The sequence below is a fragment of the Sminthopsis crassicaudata genome, chromosome 1 (genome assembly GCF_048593235.1).
Source record: "Sminthopsis crassicaudata isolate SCR6 chromosome 1, ASM4859323v1, whole genome shotgun sequence".
NCBI lineage: Eukaryota > Metazoa > Chordata > Mammalia > Dasyuromorphia > Dasyuridae > Sminthopsis > Sminthopsis crassicaudata.
Genome location: NC_133617.1, coordinates 80,492,668 through 80,512,170, shown reverse-complemented (window position 1 = coordinate 80,512,170; position 19,503 = coordinate 80,492,668). Strand labels below are relative to the sequence as shown.

Sequence of the window (19,503 nt, the reverse complement as noted above, 5' to 3'; positions counted from 1 at the left end):
TTTTTAATTTTATAATTATAACATTTTTGACAGTACATATGCATAGGTAATTTTTTACAACGTTATCCCTTGTACTCCCTTCTGTTCTGAATTTTCCCCTCCTTCCTTTCACCCCTCTCCCCTAGATGGCAGGCATTCCCATACATATTAAATATGTTATAGTATATCCTAGGTACAATATATATGTGCAGAACCGAATTTTGTTGTTGTTGTTGCAAAGGAAGAATTGGATTCGGAACGTAAAAATAACCTGGGAAGAAACATAAAAAATGCAAACAGTTTACATTCATTTCCCAGTGTTCCTTCTCTGGATGTAGCTGATTTTGTCCATCATTGATCAATTGGAACTGAATTAGATCTTCTCTTTGTCAAAGATATCCACTTCCATCAGAATACATCCTCATACAGTATTGTTGTTGAAGTGTATAATGATCTCCTAGTTCTGCTCGTTTCACTCAGCATCAGTTGATGTAAGATATGGAAATATGTTTAACGTGATTGTACATGTATGATCTATATCATATCACTTGCTGTCTTGGAGTGGGGGGAAGAGATGGAAGGAGAAAAATTTGGAACTAAAACTCTAATAAAAGTGAATTTTGAAAACTATCTATATATAATTGGAAAAAATTAAAATACTATTAAATGGAGGGGCCTTTTCTTGGTTATCTCCTGTCTTAGCTTTCTCTAAGAGCTAAGGCCAATGGAACAGATAATCAAAGCAAGGGGAAGGTTGGATTATCTGAGATACTGAATTTTGTATCCAAATCTTATGACCAGGTTTAGTTCTTGAAAGAACCTTAGAGATCATCTTGTCCAAACACTTTCATTTTTTAGATTAGGAAATTGAGGTCCAGAAATGGGAAAGACCTTTCACAAGATCACACAATTGCCAAGACCTAGAACTCAAGGCTTTGAATTCCTAATTATAGACAAGTTTTAAAAGAATCAGTAGAAGGAAGGCAGGATCTAGGTTCTCTCCCCTTTGGCCAACTTTGCCCTAGAAATCTTCACTTTCCACAAAAAGTGCTCAAAATATATTTTTTAAAGTTCTGATTGAAGAAAGCCTGAGGAATCATGGAATTTTAAAAGAATTAGCTCTTTGATGGATTCTTGACATGATGCTGCTCTGTTAGGAAGGCAGCATGCCTTTTGGGATAAAGCACTAGACAAATCTTGTTAATTTGTTAGGAGATCTTGGCAAAGTGATTTAATGTTTCTGTGATTCAGTTTTCTCATCTGTAAGATAAGAGGGGTTGTACTAATTGCTCTCTAAGGTCCTTTCCAGTACAGAGACTATATAATCCAACTCCCTTATTTAGTCAGACTAAGGTAGTGATTGAATATGTAACTTAGAGCAATTTACCTTCTCTGGACCTCCAATTCTTAATGAGTAAATATTATTTAGCAACCCATTTTTTCAAGAGTTTTAAGGACTTCTGTTTTGAAAGATTGGGCCAGTTATACTTGACCCCAAAGGGCAACGCTGTGAACAGTGTTGGAAATAAAAGAGACAGATTGGGCTCCAATGTAATAATCTAAGCTATAACCAATGAAAACTTCTCTGAAGGTCTATAGTTTTATAGCAAACCTCTCCCAGCCTTCAGAGATTCATCAGCAAGGCTCTGACACCCAGGCTTACTCTTCATAACTGGAGAGTTTTAGACAAAAGTGGAATACTTCCTATTAGGGATGTTATAAACCAGATTCAGGCTTTAAGTAAGAATTAATTACTGAGCTCTCGGCTATCCATAGCATTCTAGGATTCTAGGGACAGTGGATAGAGTACTGAATCTAGAGTCAGGAGAAACTGAATTCAAATCCCATTTCAGACACTAGCAATGTGTCAGTCATTTAACCTCTAAATGATCTAATCTCCTTGCCTACAAAATAGGAATAATAATAGCATCTACCTCCCAGACTTGAAGATCAAAGATGATATTTGTAAAGCACTTTGTAAAGCTTAAAGAATTATATAAATGCTAGTCATAGCTAATATTCTATAACAGTAAAACATGGAGAAAAGCCATGACATAAGGCAGGAAAATTTGAGTGGAGGGGAAATAAGTCTGGTATTCACGAATACGCCAAAAATGAAGGTTCAGGGAAGGGAGGTTAAGGTTGGGGGAAATCTGCCAAGAAGATTAGTCAAACCAAGCCAACCCACCTTTATCCTACCTCTAGATAATTTTCTATGGAAGTCTGGATAGATTTCAGCACCAAGGCCTTCTCAACAGGTGTCATTAACTGAATTTTAGAGACCAGTAACTGTTGCTGGGAGGGTTGAGCACTCATCATATTTTCAAAGGATGTTTTGGTATCCAGTTCTAAAGCAAAAAACAATAATAGTAACAATTATAATAGTTCAAATAATTTAAAACTGAAGGAAGCCTTTGTGTAATGCTTAATTTAATTCATTCAATTTACAGAATAAAACATTAATGCCAAGGAGATAGATATAATTCATCCCATGTCAGACATCTGACAAGTGTTGGAATCAGTTCTCAAAATCTAGTCTTCTGACTCCAAATTCATTACATTTCCCCACTATACCATTATTACCAATCAATAATAATTATTATGTAGATCCTATATTCAAAGTTTTCACAAAATCCTACTCTGATACCTTATCATGGTATGATGATGACCCTAGCTTCTAGAAAGCTATTTTACTAGACACCAACTCTAGTTTATGTTGTTCCGTGCTGGTTCTACCATTCTTGAAAAGCTTTGACAACAGTTATAAACCATGTCCTTCTCCAAGGATTAACCATTATAAAAAGGGCTTTTCACTAGTAGGCTGGTCACCTAATGATGAAACTTTTTGATTCTAACAATTTATAAGGCAATTTTAAATGGCCGTTTAAAATAACCAACAGGTGGGTGCAGTTCTTCATACTTTGTAGTGATTGTGCCAAAATGGAAGAAAAAAACAACAGAATGCAACAAGAATCACATTGATCTTATCCTGTCAAAAAACTTCATTTGGACTGTCGGTAGCCTAAAGGTAACATCTTTGTTGATGAATAGGTGGGTATACTGATGGAGAAATTGAATACTATCTGTCTTACTCCTGCTATAAATTAAACGAGAAGGAAAAAAGAAAAAAGTGGCAGCTAAATGGAAGAATGGCTGTTATTCTTTAAAGAGGCAAATAAAGGATTTGGTGAGGTGGGTTACTGTACAGTGAAAAACTGTAAGAAATATTATTTCCTAAAGCACGTGGTAATGACATAATGTACTACTTATGACACATATTTGTAAAAATACCATCATGAAAATAATTGCAAGTTTATGTACTAGCTTCTGCCCCTTAAGATGAAAGAGTAGAGAAATTCTGCAAAGAATTGAAAACACTCCAAATCAAGTCAACATCACTGATACTTGAAAACTTCAATGCAAAAGGTAGGGAAAGTGAGGGTGAGGGTGAGGGTGAGAATAAAGCTATGGGGAAGTTGTTGCTGTTCTTGTTGCTATTAAGTCTTCATTTTTGAAGAGAAATGGCATCATGGGGTGATATCTTGGCTTGCCTGTGAATTATATTTAAGTAAAATAGTGTTGCACAAAATCATCAGCCTCATTTTCTCTTCTAGGATCATCAATTCCAGTGGCAGAACTCCACTGTGGCTAGCGACAGTTCCATGTGCAGTGGATTACTGTAGCATCTCAGATGCCTGACCAAGTTTTAAGCACTCCACAGTACCTGTTTTAGCAGCCTTCATAGTACCTCACAGTAACTATTAGAATAAAAATTTGCTTGGGAGAGAATTTCACAACAAAGCATCATTAGCCAAGAATTGGAAGCATGGTATTTTCAATATTATAAACCCTTCAAATATTTGAAAGGATCAGTGCACATCCACACACAGACACAAATGCATTTCTTACCAGATTCTTCAATTTCGATCTCCTGCTGTTTCTCCTGCTCCTGGTCCAAGATGGGAGAGAGGCGATTGGACCTCCAGAAAGGGAACTTCCAGAAATGGAACCTCCAACAAGAAGGAGATGGTTGTGGAACTTCACTATCTGCTGCCAACATTATTGAAAGGCATTTCTGTTTGTTTGTTTGTTTACTTTCCCTGTTGGCTAGCAGAGGACTGAAGAGGGGCTGTTGCAATATAACATGAGGAACAACAGATTCATAAATTATGCTTCTATCTGAATAAAAAGATCATCCACCATTTATTATTTGGACTTTGACCAAGTAATTTAACTACTCAAAGATTTTTTGGTGCAAGCTCAGATATGGACAAAGCCCTCAATTGTAACCTATAGAGAGAATGGAGCAAAAAAGAAGAAATGCAATCTCTATGCTGGGAGATTCATAGAATCCTATTTTGCTTAGAAATTCAACTCCCTCATTTTATAGATAAGGATGCTGAGAAGAGACTCAACGTCATACGGAGGTTAAGTAAATAGCAAAAACAAATTTCAAACCCACATGCACTGATTTTATATGCAGTGGTCTTCCCACTACACTATATTATCTCATAACCCATAAGAAGAATAAGTCTGACAGAAAAAGCACAGTGTCCCACGTCCCCATCTTAGGTAAAAGAAGGGGACTGCTCCCTCAAATAACAAAGCATCCTTAATTTAGACCAATGAAGAAAATAGGCTGTAATCAATGGAAAGCCTAAATTTCACATTGTTTTAGAAAAATATGATTTTTATTCATTCTAAGTTCAAATGGGGCTGTATCAAAAATTTATGTTGTCTCTGCCTCAAATCTCTCCCTAGTCCAATCCAACCTCCACTAAGTTGTAGTGCTGATTTTTCTAAATCATAAGTCTAACACTGCTATCTATCATCCTTTATCTCATCTTCTGTTTGTGGCTAAACTCTGTGAAGAAGCTGACTAAAATGGGTATGTTCATTTACTCTACTTTCACTCTATTCTTCACCCTCTAAAGTCTATCTTTCAACTCAGCCTCATTTTTCACCTGAAACAGCTCTTTCCAAAGTGCCCAATAATTTCTTAATTGTGAGATTTAACGACTTTTCCTTAATCCTCATCCTTCTCTTATTCTCTGAATCACTCTGTTCTCAACAAATCAAATCAACAAGCATTTATTAAAAATTGTTATCTGTCAGGCATTGTGCTAAGCACTAGGATTGTAAATAGAAAAAAAAGAGAAAGATATACTTCCCTCCAGGAGCTTACATTTGAATGAGGAAAGACAATATATACAAGAGAGCTTAAGATGGAGAAAGAAAAAAGAGGGTACCCCATAGAACTATGGTGAAGAAATCCAAAGAGCCAGGTGGGGAGCAGAGAAGGATTAAAGAAGTTGTAAGTAAATGGCTTTAAAACAGAAGCCACAAATAGGAAGGAGAAGCTAAAGGAGAGAAAAAATCCTCTCCTACATTTCCTCTCCTACATACTGACTCTTCTCTAGATTTTCATTATTTTCTGCATTTTTTTCTCTTTTTCTGGATATTTTTATGTTTTCTTCTAGTTCTTCTCCTACTTGTCTTATGTCCTCCTTGTCCTCCTTTGCTGGATCTTTTTCTAGAACATGCTCACTTATTGCCCCTGATTCTTTTCTCTTCTCCCTCTATATGATTTCATTTCATAATCTCATCAACTTCCATGAAATCAATGATGACTTCTATGAAGATGATTCTCAGTAATCTCACTTTGGACCCCCAATCTAGCAAGTCCAGTTAGACATTGGACAGTTTGAACTGGATGTCCCCTAGGCATCTCCAACTCAGTATGCCCTAAACAGAGCTCACCAGCTTTCCTTATTATGTCAGAAGTTGCCACCGTCCTCTTCATGATCTCAACTTCAATTCACCATCATCTTCTCACTTGCACTCACATCATCTATCCAATCTATCACCACTGTCAAGTCTTGTCATTTTTTATCTTCACAATACCTCTTGTAAATATTCCTTCTCTCTACCCACTACTCTGGGGAAGTACCTTATTTCATAGTGTTCTGAGATAGTGTTCTGGTGGATCCGCCTGCCTCAAGTCTGTCCCTAGTCCTTTCCATCTTCCGCTTAGTGGCCAAAATGCAGGATCGACTATGACTCCTTCCATCTCCTCCCTTCAGTATCTTCAGTATCAAATGTAAAATCCTTTGTTTAGCCTTGAAAGCCCTCTACCACTTTACTCCCTCTACCACTCAATGGTCCCACTATGATGACTTCTTTGCTGTTCCTCTCATAAATTACCCCAACACTCTGTAATTGTGTATTTTTCCTTGTCTTATTCATGGCTAGAATGCTTCCCTCTTTATAAATGGCTTCTTTGGATTCCTTCAAGACTCACTTCAAACCTTACCTTCTGCGATACACCTTACCCAGTTTTCTACCACCTTCACTTTCACTTCCACACAAGGACTTCCCTATGGGATTATTTTTTTCAGCTTCTCTCTGTGTGTCTCTATCTCTCTGTCTCTATCTCTCCATATCTCTGTCTCTGTCTCTGTGTCTCTATCTGTCGATCTGAATGTCTCTCTTTCTTTCTCTATCTCTCCACCTCTCCCCTCTTCCCTCTACACACATATATATTATATATGTATAATTGCTTACATATTATTTCCCCCAATAAAATTAGCTTCTTGAAAGCAGAAAACATTTTTTAAAAATCTTTCTTTATAACTCTAAAATTTATATAGTTCCTGAAACATAATAAGCATATAAAATAACTATTGGTTGACCAATTAGATAAGTCATCACCTATTCTATGAGCTCCAGTGGTTTCCTATAAACTCTAGGAAGAAATATATAAACTGTTTGGCATTCATAATTTCCCATAATCTCACTTCTTCCTACCTGTCCAGCCTTCTTATGCCTTACTTCTCTTATTCTATAACCCAGTTACACTGGCTTCCTTGCAGTTCCTCGGGGGTCTCCAGGCCTTTGCACCTGCATGTCTCTTGTGCAATGTTTTTCCTCATCACTTCTGTCTCTTCTTTTCCCTGGCTTCTTCTTGACTTCTCTAAAATCTAACTTTCTCCAGGAGGTTTTCTCTGGCTTCCCTTGCTGTTTGTTAACATCTTCTATTTCAGAATACTTTCATCTATTTTATAAATAACTTATGTGTATCCAGTTATTTACACATTATCTCCCCCAATGGAAGGTATACTCCTTGAGGGTAGGAACTATGGCTTTTGGGTTTTTTTTCTCCCTTTGCCCTTCTTTGTGTCCTTGATATTTAGTAAAATGCCTAGCACACAGTAAATGATTAATAAATGCTTTTTGACTATCTGACTGACTCATTGACTTGCCTCATTATAGTATTTTGGTAAGATTCAGTTAAAATTACAGACTAACAGGGCATAACCTCTGGCAGGACCAACCAAGCTTGAAGAAAAGGCTTCCAATATGGGGGCCAATGATAAACTGTATGACTGCTGTTGGAAGAACAGTGTGGGAAAGGCTCAGCAGCTTTGAGTGGGCGACCAGGTAACAGGCTTTTTTTGTTTTTTTGGATTTTTTCCCCAGCAATAGTTCTTAAAGAAGATCTACTAAGAAGGAGAGCAACAATTCTCTAAAGATGAGTTGTATGGCATATTAATGTCCTTTGGGTTTCACTAAGTATAAAAAACCTCCTGCCAAGTCTGACCATTTTCTACTCTACTGCTCCTATCTCCAAACCATTTCTCCAGAGACCATGTGCAGAAGCAATAAGCCCCTCAACTCTGAAGCCCTGGGGCCACATATCTTCAACTTCACTTCATTCATTTTCCAACATGCTACTATGCACTTACCACCCTTCCTTTCTATCTCTTGTTCTAAGAGCGATAAGCAAATGAGCAATTTTTTTCATTCATCCATACCTTAAGTCTTCTGTTCCCATAATCCTGACTCCCTAATTGTAATGTGCTGTCTACTCTTTCAGGCTTGATCTGATGAAGTACCGATGATCCAGAAAAAGGTAAAGACATAAGAAGATAAGTTATTGAGGTAAGGGAAAGAGAAATGGATGCACTCTAAAACTCATGAAATGGACCTGAAAACATGAATACCTGGAAATCCTTCTTGGTTGTTTGTTTAAATATGTAGAGTATGGTGATTGCTAGTGGCAATAAGTTTTATACAAAGAGCAAAAGCATAAAGTAGAAGCAAAGTGATCTGTTAATAGGAGTCTCCCTCAAGGATCATAAATACTTAGGTTACATAGCGACCATAACACAAATAAGGGCAACAGGGTGTTCCACGAGGTCCTATGGAGCTTGACCTAATAACTAAACAAGATTCATTTGCAACTAAACCATTTCTTGTTGGTATTTTAAATAGGTGCTGCTAAAGTGTTTTAAGGGCCATCTGTTCTAACTAGTAAGTTAAAATGCACTTCACCCCCCTACAATCTGGTTTCCCACTAGTATTTTGTTCAGCAATCCATATGTCACAGAGTGCAAAGAATTCTTCAATATTCTGTCCTTCCCACCTATGAATTTGCACAAACTCCATATTAGTAGGACCCAAATTAGGGAGGTGTGTGCATGTACAAAGATACAAAGAAAAAGAGATATAACTCCATGAAAGAAAAAAAATTAACTATAGCCATAAAACAGGCAAAAAAGGGTGGGGCAATTTGGGAGAATCATTGAAGAAGTCTAGGAAGGATTTCTGGAGGAGGTAGGATGAAGCATGATTAGTCCTGGAGTCAGAGGACAGTCTGCTGTGACTGAGTGAGCCTGAATGCCATCTTCTATTGGGGTGGGGAGAAGACTGACTTCTATAATACAGAAGCACCTGAGTTCACAGCCCACCTGGGGGACCTTGTTTGGGCAAGACAAGACCCTTACTCCCTCAGTCTTCAGATTCCTCATCTGTAGGATGACAGGACTTGATTAGATAGCTGTTGAGATCTAAATTCAACTCTTTGAGATTTTCTATTTGATGAATCCATGATTCTAAATAAACACAACAGGGTTTAGACAAGAGGAAATGCTTGTCATTCAGTTGTTTTTCCGTTTTGTCTGTCTTTGTGATTCCATTCAGGGTTTTCTCGGCATCTCCTTCACCAGGTCACTTTACAGATAAGGAAACTGAGGTAAATGGAATTAAGTGGCTTGGCCAGGGTCATTAAGCTAGGAAGTCTCTGAGGCTGGATTTGAAATCAGAAAGATGAGCCTTCCAGCTCTGGGCCACCTAGCAGCCTCAAGAGGAAGTGCAGTGGATGACAAAAGGAGGGATTTCATTCCTATCCAAGCTGCCCTTCAAGCTTCCTCCATCACACTAGCATTCATGCACTAGGTGGATCCTCTCAGGGCCTCCAGCTAAGGAGATCTCATTCCTCTTCAGATTCAGGATTTCTACCCCTTGCTATACACCCGCTGCCCCATCTTACAGCCCCTTCCCACTTTTCCTGCTCCTTTTTCTGTGTTGCTTCACCTTTAAAATATAAACTCCTACATGTTTAAAATATAAACACTTTTTAAAATATAAACTCCAGAAACTATCTTTTTTTTTCCTATTTGTATTTCTATTCCCAACACTTAGCCAGACATAGTTAAAGAGTAAGCACTTAATAAATGCTTTGTTAACTGTCCGACTAACTGACCTCTGAGATCCTTCCAGATGTATGGAAATGAAATGAGATAAAAAGAATGCTGCAGTTCTGAGGCTCTTTGACTTTGGATTTGGTTCAAGAGTCAACAGAAAATAGCTAAGTTTCTGAGAACAAAAAGACAGTGATCCAGAGGAATTCTTGAGGAAAGTATAATTCACTTCTCTGGGGAGAATTAAATAGGGAGTAGGATTTGAAGTTGGGAGACTCTCAAGGACTAATAAAAAAAGAATAGACCTATGTCACCAGTGCAATACTCTTGGGTCATCCCCATAGTTCAAAAATTAATGCAAGTCCCATCTCTTCCATGAAACCTTTCATTATGATCTTAACTCAAACTGATTTCTCTGCCCTCTGAATTCCACATTACTTATTGGCTACGCCATCCATTTTGCTACTTAACTAGAGCCAGAAAACAGAATCATAGAATCTCAGAACTGAGAGATGTCATCCAGTTTACTCTGTACATGAATAGGACTCCCCCTGTATCACACTGTTTACAAATGGCCATCCATAAAATTTCAATGACAGAAAACTGTCCCTGAGTAGACAAGTCCTTTTCTAAGTAGCACCAAACTTTAGGGATTTCATTTATGTTTTTGTTTTGTTTTAAATTAAACTAAAATATCACTCTGCAAGTTCTATTGAAGACTCGAGGCAAAATTTGCCTTCAAATTTGAAAGTGACCACCTAGGTAAAATGAACCGAAACAAAGATGCGCTTTATAACTCTGATGCCAACTGGAGAAGAAGCCTTTAGCAGAATACATAATAGTTGTTTTCAAATGTCTAAAGGGTTGTCATGTGTAAAAAGGATTAAAATTATGCTTTACCTGAAGTCATTAAGTGCAAAAAATTCCACTATTTCTCAAGGCAGCCCATTTTCCTTTAAGGCAGCTCTATAACATTAGGATGTTTTTCCATAAATCAAGCCAAAATATGCTACTTTGCAATTCCCCCCATTCTCCCTTTGCACATTTCCTCTATTTGGGCTCTCTGAATCCAGAAGATGAAATCAAATCTCTGTTTTCCACATGATAGCCCTTTGAACACTTAAAAACAACTATGATATTCTCTCCAACTCTTCTTTCTTCCAATATTCTCAATTCCTTTAAATGGCCATACTAGAGCATGGTCTCAAGAGCATTCATCATCTTGATTATGATCTGGGTGCTCTTCAGTGTATCAGTAACCTTTGTAAATACTGCTCAGATCTGATCTGCTGTTGTTTGTCTGAGTCATGGTGACAAGTACAATTTCTTTCTTTCTGATCTTGGATTTAAACTCTGGTTCTCCTTGTTCTGACTTTGCCTGAACAAGGATAATTTTCCTTGCAGAGAAAACAAATAAACTAAGAGCTAAGTAGGTTTACCTTCTCACCAGTGCGTTAACTTTTTCCTGACTTGGAGATTTTTTCCTTCTTGGAAGTTTGGAACTCAACCAAACCACCAAGGACCCACTATTTTTGTATCTTTAACATTATTTGCTAGCCCCAGCTCCCACTGCACTTTAGCACCCTTATTTCCATTCTTAGCTGGCAGAGCCACTCAAATGCTATTATTCTGCTGAGGTTTTTTTAAAAAATAAATTGGTCTCTGAGTTCTATATGCATCCACATCGATTTTGTCAATCAGTTCCCACTTCTCCTTATCAGAACTGAATTGACTAAGTCTTTAGAATTCTTCCCTTGAGAATTTTCCATCCCCTTGGCATTATTTCTCTAAATTATATTTCTTAACCTTTGTTTTTATTATGGACTCCTTTGGAAGTATGATAAAGCCTATGGATTCTTTCTCAGGATAATGGCATTTTAAATGCATAAAATAAAATAGGAGTACAAATATATGTGTGTGTTATATAACGTATACACATATATATATATAAATATAAATCTTTCCCCCCTCATATTATCCTAAAATTTAAAGAATTAAGAATCCCTACCACAAATATTTCAAATTATTCTTTTTTTCATAATTCTTTGCCTGTAATTAAATATAAGTATAAACTGTTTTCCATCTTCCAGATCTACAAATGTTGGAATAAGCTGTTAAGTCTTCTCCAAGCTAAACATCTCTAATTCCTTCAGCAGATTTTTGTACAAACATCAATTTGCATTGTACATATTAGATATTTAATAAATCTTTATTTCATTCAATTAAAATGGCTTATCATCCATAATCTCTGGATACTCTCCAATTTTTCTATGTTCTTCCTAAAATGTGGTTTCCAGAGCTCAACACAAAAGTCGAGGATTATGGATGTGGAATATTATATATGGAGTCAGACATAGTTGCTTTGTTGGTTGATTTTGCCTAACTTGATTTAGTTTGTGACAAAGCACCGTTCACTTCAAGGAGTAAGAATATTTTTGAAATTGACAATAATTTTTTAAAAGTTTTCAATAAAATAAAAAGTTTTAAGAAGAAGTATTAAGAAGAATATAATATTCTAGATAAAGTCTGACTAGATTTTCATCCCTTCATTCTGGGTACCATTCATCCATTATGAGCAGCCAAAGTCCGAGCTTTTAGCACTGTTACCCCAGATCCTTTTCACCTACAGCATTGTCTTGCCTCATCAGTGCCATCTATACTGTGTGACCCTGGGCAAGTCACTTAACCTCAATTGCCTCAGCAAAAAAAAAAAAAAATATATATATATATATATATATATATATACCATACTGCCTCTGCTCCCTTTTTACAATTCCACCAAACCAATCCTACTCTTCCCAGTTTCTCCCAGACCCCAGGTCTCATTAGGACAAACAATTTTTGTTAAAAAAAAAAAAAGGAATGAACAAGGCAAGAGACATATTAACACCTCTCAGAAACTCTCCCAGTATACAATAAAAGAACATTGAAAATTGAAGAGTTTTGGTGAAAGTAAATGGCTGTCAGAAACATTTTGTTTCCAGATTAAGTACTTGTGAATTTGTCAGTTTTAGAGGATCCCTAAAATGTATTCCTCTCAGACAGGAACTATCTCAAACTGTTCTCCAAATATTTTACATGTGTCATCTCATCTCTCATATTACACTGTATACTGATTTAGGGCAAGAACTATATTTTTCTCTTTCCCCTTTCAGCTGGGTACACGGATAGGCACTAAATAAATAAACTCATTCCCTATGCCTAGAATGTTCTTCCCATCTCCTCTCTACATGCTGAAATTTAAGTTAGCTTAAGATAGGAAAAATAATATTGAATTTGGAATTAAATAAAACCTGAGTCTTAAATACTGGCTCATACTTACTAGCTATATGATGCTCAACCCTTTGAATCAGTTTCCTATTCATAAAATGGAGATAATAAAACTTTAGTTACTTAAAAGCACCTTAGAATGCTAGGTAAATGTAAATAATAATAATAATTATTATTTCAAGATGCAGATCAAGTATCACCTCTCCTCCACAAAGCTTTCCCTGATTCCCTCAGTCCAAAGAAATGCCGTTATTTTCAGAATTCCCATAATTCTTTATATCTCTCTTATATACTGTCCCTTTTTTATTACAGTTAGGAGAGTCCACGTCTTATGCATTAAAACATAAAGGAAAGGAAAAAAAGTTTGCTTTTCTCATCTTTATATCCCTAGTATCTGGGACAGGGCCTTGTACATACTAGAAACTGAATAAACGAGGACTTAGTGGAATTAAATGTAACTGAAGTGCCAGGAAAACTTAAAAAACGAAAAATAAAAGGTTTCATCAGTGACCATGGGACTTGGGGACACCTGCCTTTCAATTATTCAGGCTCTCTGGTAACCACTTACCAAAGTTGCCTCTCTACCCAGGGGCAATATCCTACCAGTTTATAAAACTACTTTTGATTTTTAAAAGTAACAATGTAAAGGCCTGAAGAAAAATAAGTGTCTCAGACCAGTGGTCTAAAGAAGGCAGACCCAAGACCTTGAGGCAGGCAGGGAGAAATCATTTCCTTTTCTTTGCTTCTAAGGCCTAAAGAACTACCAAGAAACCTTAAGGAGAATTTAAATTAGAATTAGGGTCCCAGGTGGGGACAGGGCCTAAATAAAGGCCTGTTTTACCTCAGGCTGTGGTGAGAAAGGACAGTACTGCTTGGAGCTCTGCCTCCCCTTCCCAATAGAAGGTGACATTTCCTTCAAAAACTCCCCATATATACCAACAAGACAAACAAAACCATTATTTTCCCCTTCCCCCTTGCAGCACATACATTTTCTTTCCAGGTGAGCTCACACAGGCCTTTTTCTTTTCTGTTGTTTGAAAGCCATGAAAAATCCTGAGAACAATATGGAATTTTTAAAAAGAAGAGGGTTTAGAACCTGAGGAGAATTTAACCACCAGAGAATTTAGAATATGAGGAGAATTTATTCTGAGGAGAATTTAAACTGAGGAGAATTTACTAGGAAAATTTACCTCTGAAGAGAATTAGATTGAGGAAAATTCACTCTGAGGAGAATTTACTCTGAGGAAAACTTATTCTGAGAATTTAAATCCTTAAGAGAATTTATTAGAAAGAGAATTTTCCTTGAGATGAATTTAGACTGAGGAAAATTGATTTTTAAGAATTTACTCTATGAGGAGAATTTACACCCTAAAAATCATTTCCCAAAGGATGGAGGGTTGAAGCCTTCCTCAGAAAATCTCCCTCCCCAAACCCAGAAAGAGTTTCCTAGGTTCTCTACAATTTACTGAGGCTGAGAAGAGGATGCTCCCTGCTCACAGTGGGAGGCCCAGTTCCTAACTATGAGGGAAACTCCAGTCCCTTTGAGCCCTCTCTGACTTGAAGGGACAAAATGTCTCTCAGAGAACTCTTTCCTGGAAGTTTTTTGCTGGAGATAGGGGACTTCCCATCCCCGGGGTCCTCTGGATTTCTGAGTCAGGGTCCCAAATAAGGCTGGGGTCTGTCTGTGTGAGAGATCTTGGTGGTCCCAGGCCTGTTGGATGCCCCTCACCTAAGCAAAATCATCAGGGAGTCAGAGAGAGAGAACCAACTGGCTGCTCCTTCTCCTGCTGTCGATGGGGAGACAAGGCCCAGGGGGACAGCAACTGGTCATTCCCACTTACTCCTCAGACTGCTGGCTCATTGTCACAGCCTGAATCTAGATACTGACTTTAACCTTGAAGATGATTGAGGGGAAGCTTTTCCTGACAGCCTTTCCCATCCTAGAAAGGTATTTCCCCTTTTTCTCATGGCTCTTCCCAAAATAACCTTTTGAAACTAGGGGTCCCCACCTCACCCCTCCCTCTAAATTAAGTCAGGCCTTGGCCCAAGGCTAGGAAGGAACACAGCAAGAGGCAGGCCACACAGGAGGTTGTCTATTTGCAAGAGTGTGTGGTAGAAGGCTATTGGGGTTCCAGGATATCGAAAGCCCACCAGGGTCAGCCTCTTATGCAGAAGGGGATGCTATCCTTTTTTATGGAAATACTGAAGGACATTCAACTCTAAGGTGCTCTGTAACAGACTTTTATTTAAAGTTTGAGTTCTCCCCAAACCACTTATAGACCTTCAAAGACATTCCCCCCCTTCAGTCTTGATATACAAACAAAATAAGATCATACTGAGTTCCATCACCCCAAAATACAGCTCTGCTCTGCTCCTTCAGATCCCAAATTCCCTATGAAGAGCAAGTTTATCAAAATCTTATTCCCTGGGGCAGCTAGATGGCACACTGAATAGAGCATTGGTCCGGAGTCAGAGGGTCCACTGTTCAAATCTGACCCTGATCATACTTAGCTGTATGAGACAATTGCCTCCTAAAACATAAAAATAAAAATCTCATTCCCTGTCCCCATGGCCTTCAAATACAGGATTTCCCAGAGGAGATACCTTCTGTTAACCCACCCCTGGAAACACATCCCCCCTGGCCTAAAATCCTTCCCAAGGCAGAGAGAATTCTTTTCTCAAGGGGAGGAGGAGGAGGATTTGGTCCCCTGTGGTCTCCATAGCAACCAATAGCTGTAGGCCACAGGATAGATTCATCTATCCATGCTTCCTATACATCCCCAGGGCTCCCCAGGAGGGATATATCAGTGTTTGGTAAATGGGAGAGTGAGGGATTGAGAAACAGTCAAGTCTATTTCTTCCTTCTTTTTCATGATGCCCTGGATCTTTGATCAGACAACTTATCCTTTTATCCTTGCCACAAGCTGATAAGGTCCAGCCCCTGTTCTAGGGAAGCAGAAACTCACTTAGCATAAGGAAATAAGGACTAAAATTGAAAGAGACTTGGAGTCTGAAGCTAGTCCCCCATTGAACAGATTGAGAAACTGAGTCTCAAAGAAGGATGGGACTTGCTTGAGGTAATGCAGGGAGTTTGAAGCATCCAAGTCTTTTAAGAATCCATTGTCCCATCTACATCCAGAGAGAGGACTATGAGAACTGAGTATATGGAACAGAACATAGCATTTTCACTCATTTTGTTTTCTTTCTCATTTTTTTCTTTTTGATCTGATTTTTCCTGTGCAGCACTATAGTTGTAGAAATATGTATAGAAGAAAGGCACATGCTTTACATATATTGGATTACCTGTCATCTAGGTGAAGAGATTGGGGGAAAGGGGAGTAATTTGGAACACAAGGTTTTTCAAGCGTCAATGTTGAAAAATTACCCATGCATAGGTCTTGAAAATAAAAAGCTTTAATAAACAATTTTTTAAAATATTAATAAAAAATAAAATAAAAATTAATGCTGAAAAAAACAAAGAATCCATTGTCCTGTTTTTTTGTTATAGTGGTGATTGTTTTCTTCATTGTACCATACTGATTCAGGCAGATCAAAAGTATGAAAAGTATGAGTTCCTAAATTGTGAAAAGCATTGTGTAAGGTGCTGGGGGAAAAGAAAGAAAGGAAGGGAAAGAAAGAAAAGGAAAGGAGAAGAGAGGAAAGGAGAGGAGATGGGAGAGGAAAGAGGGAGAGAAGAGAGGAGAGGAAAAAAGAGGTGGAAATGAAATAATCTTTGCCCTCAAGAATTTTATATTCTATACAAATCTAATACTTTGGAGAGAATTGAAGAGGAGATTGGGAGAGGGAGCATTTCCAAATGTATCAAATACTCCTAACTACCCTAGTCATGAGACTGTACTATGGTCAAATGTTTTAGAAGAACAGCCCCATCGGGGACTGAATCTCCACCTGCCTTCGGTTGAGGTAATTTGCAGTGTCATACTTTCATTCTGAAGCATTTCCTCCAGATTCCCACCATCACACATCAGCTCTTTATGAGCTGCCTTTTGAAAGAGTCTTTGCAAATGGATGTGCCAAAAATACAAAGCCTACAACCTTTTCTACTGAGTCCCTGCTGCAGACAAAAGACTTAAGGAGTGTGCAGGGCAGGTAGCATGGATGTAGAAGAAGCTGCCTCTATTCCAGCTCTGAGTTCCATGAATATCAATAGAGAAAGGAAAATCCTTTGGAGGAAAAGAGAGGAAGATGAAGGAGGAGAAATTGCTTTAAAAGACAGGTGCAGAGGGCAGAGATGAGAAGAAGGCTTTCAGTGGATTGTGGGGATCCTCCATGAAGGTCTCGTGGGATGACTCCAACAAGAATTATACAGAATGCGAAAGCATGGATGGTTTGAATCAGCACACCGGCAGAGAGTGGGCGCACATCAGTGAAATCCCAAGTACACTGAAGTATAATTCTTCAGTTGTGTATGATTCCTTACAGATTTCAAAGTGCTTTCAAATCCATTATCTCATTTGAGTCTCACAACAGCCTTGTCAGACAAGCAATCAAAGAATTATTTAGCCATGTTTGAGAGCTGTGGAAACCGAACTACAAGAGACAAGAAATGTACCCAATGTCACAAAGCTAATTAGTAGCTGAACAAAGACTAATGGTATCTCTGGGTCTTTCCTTTCTCCTAAACTCATTCTTTATTCTCTATTTTAGAAGCACAGAAATGGGAATTTGCAGAGAGCTTGGCTGGCTCTCTTAAAACAGCCTTCTCCTCAGTACCTGCTTGACAAATAAATAGTCATTCAACCACCCCTAGAGAATTTGAGATGTAGCTGTGCTTCTGTATGTTCTGACTGCAGCTAGTACTCTTCATATTATCAGCCTCCCTGTCACTTGGCCCTAGTTCTGTTCTCTGGAACCATACTTATTCCTGCAGGGCCCTTTTCCATGACTACTTTTATTATATTGAAAGAAACTGATCATGCTTCTCTATTTGTCTCTAAACAAAATATCTCTAGTTTCTTCAGTCAACCCTTGTATAAAATAGTGGGGTACATATCAACCTGGACTAATTCATAGGATTGTTGTAAAGAAATAATTGTATAAAATCCTTTGCACTAAGATATACTATATAATTGTAAGTTATACTTCATTGGCTTAGTATGATCAAGTCATAAACCTTTAGTTTCCTCATCTGTAAAAAAGGAATAATCATCTTTGTCTTACCTACTGTACAGAATAATTATTAAAGGTGGACTTTGTAAATTGTAAATGATTTTATTTTTTGATGTTGATTTTATCATGTGGCCATCTTCTCTACCAATGCAAATTGGAGCATATTTAAAGTTTTTCTCCATTTACAATTATTGTCCATATTTACCTAGAAATTCTTCAATTTCTTAAATATGATTACAGTCTTTTTGATATTTTAGATTTCTGAACATCAGAATACTCCACTCAGATTATTTTTTTCTCAATTTCATGCCTCATCACATGACAAGCCTACAGTAATATGTGATTTTTTCTGGTCTTTTAATTCCTAGATATTGTATTTCATGTGGATGTGAGCCAACCTTCGTAGCATGTGGAAACTTATCCTTCTCATTACCCTTTTGGCTATTTGCAATTGTATTTTTTCAGAAACTGTTGGCTTTCATAATTTAAAATATCACTGAAGAAATACATCAGTTGGACCCTTGCTCTTGACATTGTAGACCAAGACCACCCTGAGGGTTTGACTCAATAGAGATCTCTTTGCCTCAGTTTTGTCCCTATCCAGAGTCTCTTCTGAGAACATCAGAATTTGATTCATGCCTTTCTAACATGGAAAGTTGCCTATGGCATGTAGGCTGACAAGAACTTGTTGCATAGAGCTCAGCTTCTTAAACTGTAGTTCACAACCTCACATGGTATCTCATAACTGAAAATGGGGATTGCAAAATTATGATTTATTATCAGTATTTTATTTGTATATCTATTTTATCTATATACCTACTTGCATAAAAACTTCTCAGATAAAAAGGGGTCACAAGTGAAAAAATTTTAAGAATCCCTGACAGGTTGTTTGACCAACAAAAACATAGAACACATACTTGGATCTTTTAAAAATCAGGGGAACCTTTTTCTGAGAGTATCACGCCATCTTCCCTTCTATCAGGTTCTGCTTTCTCACTGCACATACATAACCCACAAGGTTGATGATATTGGCAAAGGGGTAGGTCTAGGTTGCTCTTGGTACAGGCAGTGCCCTACTGGGACAACCCCTCTCCCACTTTGGGCTCCATCAGATGCTGTGACTCAGCAGGTCTCTCTTTAAATGCGAGACTGAGAGTCTCTGGCTACTCTCCTACTTTCTCTCTGATGCCCCAAATCTTTTAGGGTTCCTTTTCAAGGAATCCATTCTTCTTTGCGTCTCCATTTGATGTCTGCCCCTAAGCTCATGTGGCTCCCTGTATAAACCAAAAATATATACAGACTTCTCTCTACACCTAGTCTATATCTATGTCTATGTTCCCCTCTTAGTCTCTAAATCTACCTCAGGGGGACATATCTGGGTCTTTTTTCTTTGCCTTCCTGTACATTTCCTGTTTCTGCCCTATGTAAGGTCCTATGTCCTCTTAAGGACCACTTCAACAGTGTAACCTAGATCATAATGTGGGCAGCTAGGGGACACAGTGCAGGACCTGGAGTCAGAAACAATCATCTTTCTGAGTTCAAATCCAGCCTCGGATGTTTACCAGCTATGTGACATTGGGTAAGTCTTTTAACCTTGCTTGCCTCAGGTTCCTCATCTATAAAATGAACTGGAGAAAGAAAT

The 19,503-nt window shown here is 37.9% G+C and overlaps 1 protein-coding gene across 1 annotated transcript in view; it reads right to left on the bottom strand.

The window, feature by feature from the left end:
• LOC141547998 (maestro heat-like repeat family member 5) overlaps positions 1-13,796 on the bottom strand; it is a 43,332-nt gene extending 29,536 nt beyond the window's left edge. Inside the window, exons 1-3 of the mRNA XM_074276774.1 lie at positions 13,719-13,796; positions 3,889-3,989; positions 2,179-2,327 (exon numbers count right to left, since the gene is read on the bottom strand). Coding sequence (XP_074132875.1) covers positions 2,179-2,327; positions 3,889-3,989; positions 13,719-13,720 — 252 coding nt within the window. The 5' untranslated portion in view covers positions 13,721-13,796. The remainder of the gene's footprint in view (positions 1-2,178; positions 2,328-3,888; positions 3,990-13,718) is intronic.
• Positions 13,797-19,503: the final 5,707 nt, after the last annotated feature.